The 18,131-nt window shown below is 44.4% G+C and overlaps 1 protein-coding gene across 1 annotated transcript; it reads left to right on the plus strand.

The window, feature by feature from the left end:
• The first annotated feature begins 13,598 nt into the window (after positions 1–13,598).
• Positions 13,599–15,160, plus strand: LOC100384657 (uncharacterized). Its single transcript, NM_001177142.1, has one exon. It carries the CDS (start codon positions 13,729–13,731, stop codon positions 14,524–14,526), a length of 798 nt encoding a protein of 265 aa, NP_001170613.1. The 5' UTR covers positions 13,599–13,728; the 3' UTR covers positions 14,527–15,160.
• The last annotated feature ends 2,971 nt before the right edge of the window (positions 15,161–18,131 follow it).

Below are 18,131 nucleotides of genomic sequence, written 5' to 3' on the forward strand. Positions count from 1 at the left end.
TATAAGAATGAAGTTTTCAAAAGCATTTCTAAGTTTGAAAGATCCCCTTTTTCAAATGTTTTTCCCTTGTCCAAGTAAAAGCTCCCCCTGAACAAATTCTCCCGCTTTGGATAAACAAATTTTCCTCCTCTTAAATGTCAAGAGGGTTTTCGCAAATGCAATAGTACCAATTTGGAAGATGAAAAAGTTTTGAAGACAGAGCGTGGTGCAGTTCTTTTTGCTTTGGCCTATTAATTTCCCCCCTTTGGCATTAAGCACCAAGAACAAAGAAATCTGAAGGCCTTTACAACAAGAATAGGAATTTAAGAACATGAGTTGGGCAAAGAGTGTTTGATACCTAACGGATATGAAGTGGAAGCGGTGCCTTTGCCTTCAACAACATTTCCCTTTCAATCTAAGACTAAGTATAAAAATACAGTTAGAAGCACATTAGTATTAGTCTTGGCACAAGAGGAATAAAGGTCAAAGACCGCCACACCAAGAGTCCACCAAGCGATACAAAGAGATCACCCCGTGAACTCCATTCTCGGTGATATTCATAAGGGGGTAACAACTCGATCTCGAGTCGCTCATTTTTGTGAATATTACTCTTTTGTGTCCTCTATTGAGCCATACAGGGTGGAGGATGCACTAAAAGATTCGGATTAGGTGTTGGCAATGCAAGAGGAGCTCAACAACTTCACGAGGATGGAGGTATGGCATTTAGTTCCATGTCCTAACCAAAATGTTGTAGGTACCAAATGGGTATTCCGCAACAAGCAAGATGAGCATGGTGTGGTGACAAAATATAAAGCCCGACTTGTGGCCAAGGGATATTCACAAGTCGAAGGTTTGGATTTTGGTGAAACCTATGCACCTGTAGCTAGGCTTGAGTCAATTCGCATATTACTTGCCTATGCTACTTACCATGGCTTTAAGCTTTACCAAATGGACGTGAAAAATGCCTTCCTCAATGGACCAATCAAGGAAGAGGTCTATGTTGAGCAACCTCCCAGCTTTGAAGATAGTGAGTACCCTAACCATGTTTACAAACTCTCAAAGGCGCTTTATGGGCTTAAGCAAGCCCCAAGAGCATGGTATGAATGCCTAAGAGATTTTCTTATCACTAATGGCTTCAAAGTCGGTAAAACTGATCCTACTCTCTTTACTAAAACTATTGCAAAAGATTTGTTTGTATGCCAAATTTATGTTGATGATATCATATTTGGGTCTACTAACAAATCAACTTGTGAAGAGTTTAGTAGGATCATGATTCAAAAATTCGAGATGTCTATGATGGGGGAGTTGAAGTATTTTCTAGGATTTCAAGTCAAGCAACTCCAAGAGGGCACCTTCATCAGCCAAACCAAGTACATTCAAGACATTCTTAACAAGTTTGGAATGAAGGATGCCAAGCCCATCAAGACACCCATGGGAATAAATGGGCATCTCGACCTCGACATGGGAGGTAAATCCGTAGATCAAAAGGTATACCGGTCGATGATAGGATCTTTACTCTATTTATGTGCATCACGACCGGACATTATGCTTTCCGTATGCATGTGTGCAAGGTTCCAAGCCGATCCTAAGGAAGTTCACTTTAGGGTCGTGAAAAGAATCATGAGATATTTAGTCTACACACCTAAGTTTGGTCTTTGGTACCCCAAGGGATCCACCTTTGATTTAATAGGATATTCATATGCTGATTGGGCAGGGTGTAAAATTGATAAGAAGAGCACAGCAGGGACTTGTCAGTTTCTGGGAAGATCCCTGGTGTCTTGGGCTTCAAAGAAACAAAACTCAGTAGCTCTTTCTACCGTCGAAGCCGAGTACTTTGGATGAGGCAAACCCTCAGGGACTATGGCTACAAATTGAGCAAAGTCCCTCTCCTATGTGACAATGAGAGTGCAATCCGTATGGTGGATAATCCCGTTGAACATAACCGCACTAAGCACATAGACATTCAGTATCACATTTTGAGGGATCACCAACAAAGGAGGATATTGAAAGGGAATTAGGCTTTCACCTAGTCCCTAATTAATTTTGGTGGTTGAATTGCCCAACACAAACATTTGGACTAACTAAGTTTGCCCGAGTATATAGATTACACAGGTGAAAAAGGTTCACACTCAGCCAATAAAAAGACCAAGTTTTGGATTCAACAATGGAGCTAAGTAGGAACCGAAGGCCCTCTGGTCTGGGAGCACCGGACTGTCCGGTGCACACCGGACAGTGTCCGGTGCACCACCGGACAGTGTCCGGTGCACCAGAGGACTCCAGCTCAAACTCGCCACCTTCGGGAATCTCCAGAGGCGACTCCGCTATAATTCACCGGACTGTCCGGTGTACACCGGACAGTGTCCGGTGCGCCAAGAGAGGTCGGCCTCAGGAACTCGCCTGCTTCGGGAAACTCCAACGGCTAGTCCACTATAATTCACCGGACTGTCCGGTGTGCACCGGACTGTCCGGTGCGACTCCGGAGCAACGGTCATCTCCGCGCCAACGGCTCTCTGCCGCGCATTTAATGCGCGTTCTGCGCGCGCAGGAGTCAGAATCGCCCATGCTGGCACACCGGACAGCAAACAGTACATGTCCGGTGTGCACCGGACACCCAGGCGGGCCCACAAGTCAAAAGCTCCAACGGTCAGAATCCAACGGCAGTGACGACGTGGCAGGGGGCACCGGACTGTCCGGTGTGCACCGGACTGTCCGGTGCGCCATCGAGCAGACAGCCTCCCAACGGCCACTTTTGGTGGTTGGGGCTATAAATACCCCAACCACCCAACCATTCATCGCATCCAAGTTTTCCACTTCCCAACTACTACAAGAGCTCTAGCATTCAATTCTAGACACATTCAAAGAGATCAAATCCTCTCCAATTCCACATAAAACCCTAGTGACTAGTGAGAGTGATTTGCTTGTGTTCTTTCGAGCTCTTGCGCTTGGATTGCTTTCTTCTTTCTTGATCCTTCTTTTGCAACCAAACTCACTTGTAATTGAGGCAAGAGACACCAATCTTGTGGTGGTCCTTGTGGGAACTTTGTGTTCCAAGTGATTGAGAAGAGAAAGCTCACTCGATCCGTGGATCGTTTGAGAGAGGGAAGGGTTGAAAGAGACCCGGCCTTTGTGGCCTCCTCAACGGGGAGTAGGTTTGAGAGAACCGAACCTCGGTAAAACAAATCCGCGTGTCACACACTTCATTATTTGCTCACGATTTGTTTTGCGCCCTCTCTCGTGGACTCGTTCATATTTCTAACGCTAACCCAGCTTGTAGTTGTGTTTATATTTGTAAATTTCAGTTTCGCCCTATTCACCCCCCCTCTAGGCGACTATCAATTGGTATCAGAGCCCGGTGCTTCATTAGAGCCTAACCGCTCGAAGTGATGTCGGGAGATCACGCCAAGAAGGAGATGGAGACCGGCGAAAAGCCCACTACAAGCCACGGGAGCACTTCATCGGAAGAGTCCCGCACCAAGAGGAAGGAGAAGAAGAAGGACTCCTCCAAACGGAAGGAGAAAAAGTCTTCCTCTTCTCACCACAAAGAGAAGAAGGAAAAATCTTCTTCTCACAAACCGCATCGGAAAGGGGACAAGCACAAAAGGATGAGGAAGGTGGTCTACTACGAGACCGACACTTCATCAACATCGACCTCCGACTCCGATGCGCCCTCCGTCACTTCTAAGCGCCAAGAGCGCAAGAAGTATAGTAAGATCCCCCTACGCTACCCTCGCATTTCCAAACATACACCTTTACTTTCCGTCCCATTAGGCAAACCACCAACTTTTGATGGTGAAGATTACGCTAGGTGGAGCGATTTAATGCGATTTCATCTAACCTCGCTCCACAAAAGCATATGGGATGTTGTTGAGTTTGGCGCGCAGGTACCATCCGTAGGGGATGAGAACTATGATGAGGATGAGGTGGCCCAAATCGAGCACTTCAACTCTCAAGCAACAACAATACTCCTAGCCTCTTTAAGTAGAGAGGAGTATAACAAAGTTCAAGGGTTGAAGAACGCAAAAGAGATTTGGGATTTACTCAAGACCGCGCATGAAGGTGATGAGCTCACCAAGATCACCAAGCGGGAAACGATTGAGGGGGAGCTCGGTCGGTTCCGGCTTCGCAAAGGGGAGGAGCCACAACACATGTACAATCGGCTCAAGACCTTGGTGAACCAAGCGCGCAACCTCGGGAGCGTAAAGTGGGATGACCACGAGGTGGTTAAGGTTATTCTAAGATCACTTATTTTCCTTAACCCTACTCAAGTTCAATTAATTCGTGGTAATCCTAGATATACTAAAATGACCCCCGAGGAAGTTATCGGGAATTTTGTAAGTTTTGAGTGCATGATCGAAGGCTCGAGGAAGATCAACGAGCTTGATGATGCCACCACATCCGAAGCTCAACCTGTTGCATTCAAGGCAACGGAGGAGAAGAAGGAGGAGTCTACACCAAGTCGACAACCCATAGACGCCTCCAAGCTCGACAATGAGGAAATGGCGCTCGTCATCAAGAGCTTCCGCCAAATCCTCAAGCAAAGGAGGGGGAAGGATTACAAGTCCCTCTCCAAGAAGGTTTGCTACAAGTGTGGTAAGCCCGGTCATTTTATTGCTAAATGTCCTATATCTAGTGACAGTGACCGAGGCGACGACAAGAAGGGGAGAAGAAAGGAGAAGAAGAGGTACTACAAGAAGAAGGGCGGCGATGCCCATGTTTGTCGCGAGTGGGACTCCGACGAGAGCTCAAGCGACTCCTCCGACGACGAGGACGCCGCCAACATCGCCGTCACCAAGGGACTCCTCTTCCCCAACGTCGGCCACAAGTGCCTCATGGCAAAGGACGGCAAACGGAAGAAGGTTAAATCCAACTCCTCCACTAAATATGAATCTTCTAGTGATGATAATGCTAGTGATGAGGAAGATAATTTGCGTTCCCTTTTTGCCAACCTTAACATAGCTCAAAAGGAAAAATTAAATGAATTGGTTAGTGCTATTCATGAAAAGGATGACCTTTTGGATTCCCAAGAGGATTGTCTAATTAAAGAAAACAAAAAACATGTTAAGGTTAAAAAGGCTTATGCTCTAGAAGTAGAAAAATGTGAAAAATTATCTAGTGAGCTAAGCACTTGCCGTGAGATGATTGACAACCTTAGGAATGAAAATGCTATTTTAAATGCTAAGGTTGATTCTCATGTTTGTAATGTTTCAATTCCCAATCCTAGAGATAACAATGATTTGCTTGCTAGGATTGAAGAATTAAACATTTCTCTTGCTAGTCTTAGAATAGAAAATGAGAATTTAATTGCTAAGGCTAAAGAACTAGATGTTTGCAATGCTACCATTTCCAATCTTAGAGATAAAAATGATATTCTTCATGCTAAGATTGTTGAACTTAATTCTTGCAAAACATCTACATCTATTGTTGAGCATGTATCTATTTGTACTAGATGTAGAAATGTTGATATTGATGCTATTCATGATCATATGGCTTTAATTAAACAACAAAATGATCATATAGCAAAACTAGATGCTAAAATTGCCGAGCACAACTTAGAAAATGAGAAATTTAAATTTGCTCGTAGCATGCTTTATAATGGGAGACGCCCTGGCATCAAGGATGGCATTGGCTTCCAAAGGGGAGACAATGTCAAACTTAATGCCCCTCCAAAGAACTTATCTAACTTTGTTAAGGGCAAGGCTCCCATGCCTCAGGATAACGAGGGTTACATTTTATACCCTGCCGGTTATCCCGAGGACAAAATTAGGAAAATTCATTCTAGGAAGTCTCACTCTGGTTCTAACCATGCTTTTATGTATAAGAGTGAGACATCTAGTTCTAGGAAACCAACCCGTGCCAAGTTGCCTAAGAAGAAAATTCCTAATGCATCAAATGATCATGCCATTTCTTTTAAAACTTTTGATGCTTCTTATGTGCTTACTAACAAATCCGGCAAGGTCGTTGCCAAGTTTGTTGGGGGCAAACACAAGGGCTCCAAGACTTGTGTTTGGGTACCCAAAGTTCTTGTATCTAATGCCAAAGGACCCAAAACAGTTTGGGTACCTAAAGTCAAGAACTAAATTTGTTTTGTAGGTTTATGCATCTGGGGGCTCAAGTTGGATACTCGACAGCGGGTGCACAAACCACATGACCGGGGAGAAAAGGATGTTCTCCTCATATGAGAAAAACCAAGATCCCCAACGAGCTATCACATTCGGGGATGGAAATCAAGGGTTGGTCAAAGGATTGGGTAAAATTGCTATATCTCCTGACCATTCCATTTCCAATGTTTTTCTTGTAGATTCTTTAGATTACAACTTGCTTTCTGTTTCTCAATTATGTCAAATGGGCTACAACTGTCTTTTTACTGATGTAGGTGTCACTGTCTTTAGAAGAAGTGATGATTCAATAGCATTTAAGGGAGTGTTAGAGGGTCAGCTATACTTGGTAGATTTTGATAGAGCTGAACTCGACACTTGCTTAATTGCTAAGATTAACATGGGTTGGCTCTGGCACCGCCGACTAGCCCATGTTGGGATGAAGAATCTTCATAAGCTTCTAAAGGGAGAGCACATTTTAGGAATAACAAATGTTCATTTTGAGAAAGACAGGATTTGTAGCGCATGCCAGGCGGGGAAGCAAGTTGGAGTCCATCATCCACACAAGAACATCATGACGACCGACAAGCCGCTTGAGCTACTCCACATGGATCTATTCGGCCCGATTGCTTACATAAGCATCGGCGGGAGTAAGTATTGTCTTGTTATTGTGGATGATTATTCTCGCTTCACTTGGGTATTCTTTTTACAGGAAAAATCTCAAACCCAAGAGACTTTAAAGGGGTTCTTGAGACGGGCTCAAAATGAGTTCGGCTTAAGGATCAAGAAAATAAGAAGCGACAACGGGACGGAGTTCAAGAACTCTCAAATTGAAGGCTTCCTTGAGGAGGAGGGCATCAAGCATGAGTTCTCTTCTCCCTACACACCTCAACAAAATGGTGTAGTGGAGAGGAAGAATCGAACTCTATTGGACATGGCAAGAACCATGCTTGATGAGTACAAGACACCGGACCGGTTTTGGGCCGAAGCGGTCAACACCGCCTGCTACGCCATCAATCGGTTATATCTTCACCGAATCCTCAAGAAGACATCCTATGAACTCCTAACCGGTAAAAAGCCCAACATTTCATACTTTAGAGTTTTTGGTAGCAAATGCTTTATTCTTGTTAAAAGAGGTAGAAAATCTAAATTTGCTCCTAAAACTGTAGAAGGCTTTTTACTTGGTTATGACTCAAACACAAGGGCATATAGGGTCTTTAACAAGTCCACTGGACTAGTTGAAGTCTCATGTGACGTTGTGTTTGATGAAACTAACGGCTCTCAAGTAGAGCAAGTTGATCTTGATGAAATAGGTAATGAAGAGGCTCCGTGCATCGCGCTAAGGAACATGTCCATTGGGGATGTGTGTCCTAAGGAATCCGAAGAGACTCCAAGTGCACAAGATCAACCGTCCTCCTCCATGCAAGCATCTCCACCAACTCAAAATGAGGATGAAGCTCAAGTTGATGAAGGGCAAAATCAAGAAGATGAGCCACCTCAAGATGATGGCAATGATCAAGGGGGAGATGCAATTGATCAAGAAAAGGAGGATGAGGAAGAACCAAGGCCGCCACACCCAAGAGTCCACCAAGCAATCCAACGAGATCACCCCGTCGACACCATCCTCGGCGACATTCAAAAGGGGGTAACTACTCGATCTCGGGTTGCACATTTTTGTGAGCATTACTCTTTTGTTTCCTCTATTGAGCCACACAAGGTAGAGGAAGCACTTCAAGATTCGGATTGGGTGATGGCGATGCAAGAGGAGCTCAACAATTTCACAAGGAACGAGGTATGGCATTTGGTTCCACGTCCTAACCAAAATGTTGTAGGAACCAAATGGGTCTTCCGCAACAAACAAGATGAGCATGGTGTGGTGACAAGGAACAAAGCTCGACTCGTGGCCAAAGGATACTCCCAAGTCGAAGGTTTGGATTTCGGTGAAACCTATGCACCCGTAGCTAGGCTTGAATCAATTCGTATATTATTGGCCTATGCTACTTACCATGGCTTTAAGCTTTATCAAATGGACGTGAAAAGTGCCTTCCTCAACGGACCAATCAAGGAAGAGGTCTATGTTGAGCAACCTCCTGGCTTTGAAGACAGTGAGTATCCTAACCATGTTTATAGGCTCTCTAAGGCGCTTTATGGGCTCAAGCAAGCCCCAAGAGCATGGTATGAATGCCTTAGAGATTTTCTTATTGCAAATGGCTTCAAAGTCGGAAAGGCCGATCCTACACTCTTTACTAAAACTCTTGAAAATGACTTGTTTGTATGCCAAATCTATGTCGATGATATTATATTTGGGTCTACTAACGAGTCTACTTGTGAGGAATTTAGTAGGATCATGACACAGAAATTCGAGATGTCTATGATGGGGGAGTTGAAGTATTTCTTAGGATTTCAAGTGAAGCAACTCCAAGAAGGCACCTTCATTAGCCAAACGAAGTACACTCAAGACATTCTTGCTAAGTTTGGGATGAAGGATGCCAAACCCATCAAGACACCCATGGGAACTAATGGGCATCTCAACCTCGACACGGGAGGTAAGTCCGTGGATCAAAAGGTATACCGGTCGATGATTGGTTCATTGCTTTATTTATGTGCATCTCGACCGGACATTATGCTTTCCGTATGCATGTGTGCAAGATTCCAATCCGACCCTAAGGAATCCCACCTTACGGCCGTAAAACGAATCTTGAGATATTTGGCTTATACACCTAAGTTTGGGCTTTGGTACCCTCGGGGATCCACATTTTATTTGATTGGCTATTCGGATGCCGATTGGGCGGGGTGCAAAATTAATAGGAAGAGCACATCAGGGACTTGCCAGTTCTTGGGAAGATCCTTGGTGTCATGGGCTTCAAAGAAGCAAAATTCGGTCGCTCTTTCCACCGCCGAAGCCGAGTATATTGCCGCAGGCCATTGTTGCGCGCAATTACTTTGGATGAGGCAAACCCTGCGGGACTACGGTTACAAATTAACCAAAGTCCCTTTGCTATGTGATAATGAGAGTGCAATCAAAATGGCCGACAATCCTGTCGAGCATAGCCGCACTAAGCACATAGCCATTCGGTATCATTTTCTTAGGGATCACCAACAAAAGGGAGATATCGAGATTTCTTACATTAATACTAAAGATCAATTAGCCGATATCTTTACCAAGCCACTTGATGAACAATCTTTTACCAGACTTAGGCATGAGCTCAATATTCTTGATTCTAGAAATTTCTTTTGCTAACTTGCACACATAGCACACAAGTATACCTTTGATCATATCTCTTTTATATGCTATGACTAATGTGCTTCCAAGAGTATTTCAAACCAAGTCATAGGTATATTGAAAGGGAATTGGAGTCTTCGGCGAAGACAAAAGCTTCCACTCCGTAACTCATACTTCGCCATCACTCCAAGCAACTCTCTACTCTTAGGGAGAAATGAACATCAAAGAAAAGGATTTCGTCTTTGGTATAATCTTAACTCATTTATTTATGACCAAAGGGGAAGATAGCACTTAATGGGCTCTAATGACTCCGTTTTTGGCGATTCATGCCAAAAAGGGGGAGAACTAAGCCCAAAGCAAAAGGACCGCACCACCACCAATTTCAAAAACTTAGTGTTGAATATTTTCAATTGGTTTTCCTATTGTGTTCAAAAGGGGGAGAAAATAGTATTTTAAAATGATATATCAAAACCCTCTTGAACACTGAGAGGAGGATCTCATTTAGGGGGAATTTTGTTTAGTCAAAGGAGAAGCATTTGAAACAGGGGAGAAAATTTCAAAACTTGAAAATGCTTTGCAAAATCGTATTCATTACCTTTGACTATTTGCAAAAGAACTTTGAAAAGAATTTACAAAAGAATTTTGCAAAAACAAAACATGTGGTGCAAGCGTGGTCCAAAATGTTATATAGAAAGAAACAATCCATTCATATCTTGTAAGTATTTATATTGGCTCAATTCCAAGCAACCTTTGCACTTACATTATGCAAACTAGTTCAATTATGCACTTCTATATTTGCTTTGGTTTGTGTTGGCATCAATCACCAAAAAGGGGGAAATTGAAAGGGAATTAGGCTTTCACCTAGTCCCTAATTAATTTTGGTGGTTGAATTGCCCAACACAAACATTTGGACTAACTAAGTTTGCCCGAGTATATAGATTACACAGGTGAAAAAGGTTCACACTCAGCCAATAAAAAGACCAAGTTTTGGATTCAACAATGGAGCTAAGTAGGAACCGAAGGCCCTCTGGTCTGGGAGCACCGGACTGTCCGGTGCACCACCGGACAGTGTCCGGTGCACCAGAGGACTCCAGCTCAAACTCGCCACCTTCGGGAATCTCCAGAGGCGACTCCGCTATAATTCACCGGACTGTCCGGTGTACACCGGACAGTGTCCGGTGCGCCAAGAGAGGTCGGCCTCAGGAACTCGCCTGCTTCGGGAAACTCCAACGGCTAGTCCACTATAATTCACCGGACTGTCCGGTGCGACTCCGGAGCAACGGTCATCTCCGCGCCAACGGCTCTCTGCCGCGCATTTAATGCGCGTTCTGCGCGCGCAGGAGTCAGAATCGCCCATGCTGGCACACCGGACAGCAAACAGTACATGTCCGGTGTGCACCGGACACCCAGGCGGGCCCACAAGTCAGAAGCTCCAACGGTCAGAATCCAACGGCAGTGACGACGTGGAAGGGGGCACCGGACTGTCCGGTGTGCACCGGACTGTCCGGTGCGCCATCGAGCAGATAGCCTCCCAACGGCCACTTTTGGTGGTTGGGGCTATAAATACCCCAACCACCCAACCATTCATCGCATCCAAGTTTTCCACTTCCCAACTACTACAAGAGCTCTAGCATTCAATTCTAGACACATTCAAAGAGATCAAATCCTCTCCAATTCCACATAAAACCCTAGTGACTAGTGAGAGTGATTTGCTTGTGTTCTTTCGAGCTCTTGCGCTTGGATTGCTTTCTTCTTTCTTGATCCTTCTTTTGCAACCAAACTCACTTGTAATTGAGGCAAGAGACACCAATCTTGTGGTGGTCCTTGTGGGAACTTTGTGTTCCAAGTGATTGAGAAGAGAAAGCTCACTCGATCCGTGGATCGTTTGAGAGAGGGAAGGGTTGAAAGAGACCCGGCCTTTGTGGCCTCCTCAACGGGGAGTAGGTTTGAGAGAACCGAACCTCGGTAAAACAAATCCGCGTGTCACACACTTCATTATTTGCTCACGATTTGTTTTGCGCCCTCTCTCGCGGACTCGTTCATATTTCTAACGCTAACCCAGCTTGTAGTTGTGTTTATATTTGTAAATTTCAGTTTCGCCCTATTCACCCCCCCCCCTCTAGGCGACTATCAGATATCGAGATCGCTTATGTTAGCACCAAAGAACAATTAGCCGATATCTTCACCAAGCCATTAGATGAGAAAACCTTTAGCAAACTTAGTAATGAGCTAAATATACTTGATTCTCAGAACTTTGATTGAAACTTTGCACACACAGCTCATTTACATACCCTTGATCATATCTCTTTCTATGTCTACGACTAATGTGTTTTCAAGTGTATTCCTATGCTAAGTCGTAGATTGAAAGGGAAATGGAGTCTTCGGCGAAGACAAGACTTCCACTCAACTCTATCGGTATTATTCACCCTTCACCGTCACTCTGTATCACTCTCTACTTTGGTATAATCTTCACTCATATTTACTTGTACCAATGGGAGAGAAAAGAATAAAGGGCTCACAAAAGTCTCCGTTTTTTGGCAATTAATGCCAAAGGGGGAGAGAATATTAGCCCAAAGCAAAAGGACCGCACCACCACCTTTCGAAAATTTTTATTTGACATATTTCAAAATTGGTGTGTTTTCAATTGGTTAGGATTTTTCAAATTGGTATCTAAATCTTGTACAAATTGATAAAACCCTCTTGAAAGCTAAGAGGAGAATTTTATTCAGGGAGAGTTTTGTTTAGTCAAAGGAAAAACATTTGAAACAGAGGGAGAAAATTCAAAACTTGAAAATGCTTCTCGAAATCTTACTCATATACCTTTGACTATTTGCAAAAATACTTTTAAAAGATTTTCCAAAAGAATTTGTAAAAACAAAACATGTGGTGCAAGCTTGGTCTAAAATGTTAAATAAAAGAAACCAACCATGCATATCTAGTAGAAGTTAAATATTGGTTTAACTCCAAGCAACCTTTGCACCTACATTATGCAAACTAGTTCAATTCTGCACTTATATATTTACTTTGGTTTATGTTGGCATCAATCACCAAAAAGGGGGGAGATTGAAAGGGAAATAGGGTCTAACCTTTTCCTATAAATGATTTTGGTGGTTGAATGTCCAACACAAATAATTGGACTAACTAGTTTACTCTAGATTATATATTCTACAGGTGCTAAAGGTTCAACACAAACCAATAAAAAGATCAAGTTAGGGTTCAAAAAGAAAGGAGCAAAAGAAACCGAAAAACACCCTGGTTTGGCGCACCGGCTGTCCGGTGTGCCACCGGACAGTGACTAGTGCGCCAGGGCCATACGAGTCTGAACTTGCCACCTTCGGGTTTCAGAAGAGCCGCTCCGCTATAATTCACCGGACTGTCCGGTGTAACACCCCAGGTGTTTATATTCCGCTCGACAACGAGTATGGATTTAAGCACGTAATATCAGTGGATAAAACGGATGCTAAATTTTAAACATCTTCGCCTATCGCGGTTTTAATATCGCATCTATTTCGTCTGTCGCGAGTTCCACATCATTGTTATCTATCCGGGCTCTTCTAAAATTTTCGTGTTGTTCGGAACTTAGTCGTTCCTAAAATCGGTGCGTCCGGTGAGTATTTAAAATTCATCGCTCGCGCGAATACGACTTCGGAAGCCCGACTCACTCGGATGATTTTATCCTGGATAAATTAATTTGTACTCGACAACTAAATGTTGGGGGCAAAATAATTTGTATCGCGCGTTGTCTGAGAAAAATCGTGCGCAAGGTTATAATCCAATTTATTCTTCAGCACGCTGTTTCGAAGACAAAATCGCGTATACATTCGCAGATATTGTTTCGGCTAATTTTGGTCGGATCACGCCGAACAAATTATCAGTGCCGAAATCAGGTTATTTCGGTATGTTGTTTCTTGCCCGATCCAAAACTTTGGATATAAATGACGAGTGCAAATTCATCTGATTCCAAGTATTCGCTAAACCAAAACCGTGATAGCGCGTCCGAGAATTATAATTGAGATCCGATTATCACACAAATTGCCCGTAACAATAGAATCAGATGTTCAGACCACATGTAAATTTCTCAGATTTCGAATCGAATCAAACTGTGTCGTAAGTACCATCGACCTTTTTGTTATCGCTAAAAATCTCGACTCAAAAGTATCTATAATTTTCTAAAAAAAGGGAGAAAAGATCTTCTTCTTCCTTATTGCCACCGCCCCTTCCTCCGATTTGTTTTGCAGGCCGCCGCTGTCCCTCGCCTTTATCCGTTCGGCCGGCCCTGGATACAAATCCAGCTGCGCGCAGCCGTGGAGGCCACTGCCGCCTCCCTTATCTTCATCCCGCCCACGCTTCCTCGTGCTTGCTCTCCACCGCCGCTCGACCGGCACCCTCACCTCGCTGCTGGTCGCGTGCAGGCGGCGATTCCTGGTGCACATGGCCTGGACGGAGTCCACCGGCGTCATCTTCGGCTTCCGCGCGCCGGATTTGAAGTTTCAGCCACGGCGCGCCCAAGTTTCTCCCTGTGCTCGCGTCCTTCTCTTTCTCTCTCCTCTCTGCTCGGTCTCCCTTACCGCTCCCTCTCTGCCTCCCTTCTGGCCGCGCGCGCCCGGCCGGAGCGGTCTCCAACGCCGGCGCCCAGTTCCTGTGCCACGTTCTTGCTCGCGACCCTCTTCCTCGCGTCCCTGCGGTCCTCCAGTTCACGCGCTCCTCTCTCTCTCTCATCTCTCTCCTCTCTGTCGGCGAGTTTCCCATGGCGTGCGCCTGTCCGCTGGCCGTCAGCACGCTGCGCGTCCTCTGTCTTCCCTGCACGCACCGAGCAGCTCCCTCGGCCGGCGCTCTGCCCAGTCTCCAAGCTCGCCGTCGAAGCTCCCCTGCCGCGTCCCTGGCTCGGCTCTGCGCGCCGTGCGCGCCGCTCCCCGAGCTCACCCAAATCAGACAGTGCCTCCCTCAGCTCGATCCCTGCCGTGCAGCTCTCCGGCTCGCCGGCGTTTCACCAGTGCGCGCACGCTCCTGCCGAGCTCAGTCCTGTCCATCTCTAGCTCCCTGTGCGCGCCTCTGTTCATGGCCGTGGTGATGTTGTGGCGTGGCAACGTCGTGTACGTTGACAGCAGTCCTGGCCGCGAGGCAGTCCGCGCCATAGTGTTCGCCCGATCACGACCTCGCTTTACTCCTCGCGTCGTTGTTTGCCGAATCCTTCCCCAGTCCGTGCCCTCTCGGCTCGCTCGGCCTTAATCCCTATCTCGTCATCGACCTCGCCGTAACTTAGTTCGTCCGTCGTGCTGGTCGCTGTCCCATACTGTGCCTATTAGTTCGGATCCTGCCCTAGCTCGTCGTTGCGTCGTTCACAGTCGAGTCGTCGAACCCGTCATCCCCTGCTCGACCCCCACCTCACCAGCTCGCTCCAGACTTCAATCGAAGGTCGTCGTCGTTCCGTGCGTCATCAAGAAATCCCAAGCGTCGGGTCAAGACGAAGCCAGCAACGTGGTGTTCACCAAGCACGCGACAAAAAGCTCGAACATCCTGCGCAACTCAAGTTCGATTCGTCAAAAATTATTCAGTTGAGGAGAAGATCTTCATCAATTGATTACCGAAGAAAAGAAGGCCCCTGGATGACGTCAACCGGAAACCATCATCGTGCTTCCGACTATCACGTCGAATTAGTCAGGGTAAGCAAACTTGTTATTCGTATTAGTGGATTGATGGATGGTTTGGCTAGGTCTAATATTTATTAGATTGCCTGAGTCGCTTTGGTAAATTGGTCGATGTCGTAGGATAAAAGAGGTCTCAATAGGTCTCAGTGTTGCGGGACTGTAGGCGTTAAAACTGGAAAGTTTTATTAATATATATGATACACAGGTTAACCGGTAAATTAGATTAGAAAGTTAATGAATGTTCTTCTATCAAATTTTATAAGTGTTAGGTGTCCAAGAATTTTGAAGTTAAGTTATAAGTCGTTTAGTGTGTTCTCTAAACTAGGTATGATATTCTATGTATGTTGGTCGATTTCATGATTTGAATGAATGTTGATTGCCATTTCGAATATTTAGGATTAAGTAACATCGATATCTCTGTTTCAACCAAAATCTAGGGTCCTGTTTGATAAGTGAGGCGTATAAACACTTTAGGTCTTTTAGTTCTAAAGTTGTAATTAGTATAATGTATAAATATGCTTGGTTATAAGTTATAAGTGTTTCGTCCTTTTTAGCATAGATTATCTATCTTGTACTATTTATACTCGTGCTCATACATGTGCATCGTGCATCTCATGAGGTGCGATAAATAATCACGTGATGCGGAAGACGAGCCAAATCGACCCCAAGCGCGGGCTACTCCGCATGGTGGTGCTCGTAGATGAACCTGCCTGATCAAGTGCTAGGACAAGGATGACCGTCAAGAGGACATCACCTAACAAACACTAACCTAGTGTTATTCAGGCAAGCCCCGGTGCATTTGCCACCTCCTTGTGTTTTAAAATCTTTATCACCTTGTTTGATGCATTAGGTGATAGGAGTTGTGTGCTAAACCGTTGATGCATTTCTTTCCTTGAAAATTGATTACCCTGCCTTGATACCCGTTTTGGAAAGAATTTTATGATGCTTAGCCTTGCTTTAGCATACAAAAATGTTTTGTTTTAAAACAAAAGTGATGCTTCAGTGGGTGGGAATGTTTTCAAAAATAAAACTTGATGGTGGATCCATCACGGCCGTGATGGGTTCAACATCGGAAAAGATGTACCTCTGCCAGGTACCAAACTTTGGGTTGAAAATAATAAAGCTGAGACCGGGCGGTTGACTTGCACGAGAAGGGAGTCTCGGTGTAGTGTCTCCGTCTTAGTCGATTGAGGACTTTCTCGATGTAGGCTTGATGATCGAGGACCCTTTAACTGGTCACATGTCTCGTCATGGGTAAGCTTTGCCTTGGGCAGACTAATACCAGAATAAGATAACACGCAATGAGAGTGAAGAGATGGCGAGAGTAGCGTGTACCCTCCGTGGCAAAAGGCTGGACGGTGGTGTATCTGTGCTCTCGGTTGGCATGAACCTGATCTGGTCTTAAGAACCCCGGTGGCGAGTTAACATATGCAAGGGTTAAGTGCTACATATGTCGTGCGATTGGAGATCCTCAGCTGAGTATAATCGATTTGGATCGCCGTAACTTCGCGGACATGAAGACTTGGTCACTGCCCTACACGTAGCAATCCAGTGAACTGATGGGATAATAAAAAGACGGCTAGTATAGGCCAAGTGATTGAACTAGGATAGAAAGAACTCTAGATGCAGGTAACTTTACTTAACCTGACAAGTAAAATTGGATTTTAAGGATCCACTCATAGTAAGCTTTTCTGCAAAACAAAGTCTTTGATTCTTGATAAGACATACCTTGAATCCCTCTAGCCAGCATATCCTCGATAGTCTTTTCTTAGTCGAGTAAGTCTTACTGAGTAATTCCATACTCAGGGTTTTATTCCCTGTTGTTTTTCAGGTTATAGTTTTGTGCTGCTGATGATGGTGTTAAGTGCCGGTGGGCTCGGCCTTCTTATAAGCCTAAGTAACCCTTCTATACTTCTTACTGAGGATGGTCATTTGAGCTAGCATATATTTCAAACTTATACTCTTGCAATCACTACGATAAAATAATGTAAAAATTTTGTAACTTGTAAAATTTTGGTAATAAGATTTCCGCTGCAAAAATATTGGTGTGTGTGATTTGTGTTACTTAATCCCGCGATCTTGGTTGTAAGTGGTTTATCCGATGTCCTTGGGGCAATCGGACGGATCCTGTTAAGTTATCTGTTGCACATGCATAGCCGTCTGAGGTCTTTGAGACAAGGACAGGTGCATGTCGGCCCAATAACTTGGGAGGTTCTGCCACAGCTGGTATCGAAGCTGGATTAAGTATATACAGTCACATACGTATTTTCAAAACAAAAGTTTTGGTTTTAGAAAACCTATTTTCAACTAAACACATTGTTTGGCTTAAAAAAAACAGTTTTGAAAAACTATAATGCTAGCGACATCCTCTGTTAAGCCCTAAACTAAGGACTATCAGGTGGCTTAGTTGAAAACCATAACTCATAACCGGGTGGGTATTGCATACATGTGTATTGTTATTTTTGAGGCCATTCAGTTCTGAATGGATCAACGCTCAAGGTAAGGTGAGTTGTGAGAGCATGATCGAACAAACGTCGGTCTAGGGAAGAGCATAAAAAGCGCATGATTATATACATGTTCCATATATGTATATATGAAGGCTACGAAGTGGAGTATTTATTTTTCTAGGAATTTACTACCCCATGTGTGTGTATGGGTATACAGACATGGGAATACTGAGAAGTGTAATGTACTTGTAACGACGCACCTACGCTCAGGTTAGAAGGTGAGTTACCATAATGAGTTGCCCTATGGTTAAAGTGTGGCAACGACGCCTATGCGTGGCTCGGCGCTTAATGATGAGCTGGCCTCCATATATAAATATATGGAGTATAAACTATGATAAACTGTCATTTGTGAACTGCATCATTGAGAAATTGGGCTGTGATGAAATTTTCTGCAGGTACACTAACCTCGAAAACGTATGTGTAGCTGACGACTAGCAAAATACCGAGAGAGAACGTATGCCACCGATATAGAACATTATTGCCACAGTATGTTGGCAAAATTCGTGAGGACGCATAAGACGAGCATGCATCCTGATTGTTGCATTGTGTTTGTCACCTATACACCCAAGATGCTTCTCTCATCTTTATTCGAGTAACCAGTGATTGTAGTTAATGTGGTGTAATGTTGTGTTATAAACTTCGATGAAATAGCTATCCTCCATTCTTTAGGTAATATATT

This window comes from Zea mays, chromosome 4 (assembly GCF_902167145.1).
Source record: "Zea mays cultivar B73 chromosome 4, Zm-B73-REFERENCE-NAM-5.0, whole genome shotgun sequence".
NCBI classification, from domain to species: Eukaryota; Viridiplantae; Streptophyta; class Magnoliopsida; order Poales; family Poaceae; genus Zea; species Zea mays.

What these genes read in the sequence shown, in the direction of transcription:
- LOC100384657 (NM_001177142.1), top strand. Translation starts at nt 13,729, where the DNA reads ATGGCCTGGACGGAGTCCACCGGCGTCATCTTCGGCTTCCGCGCGCCG.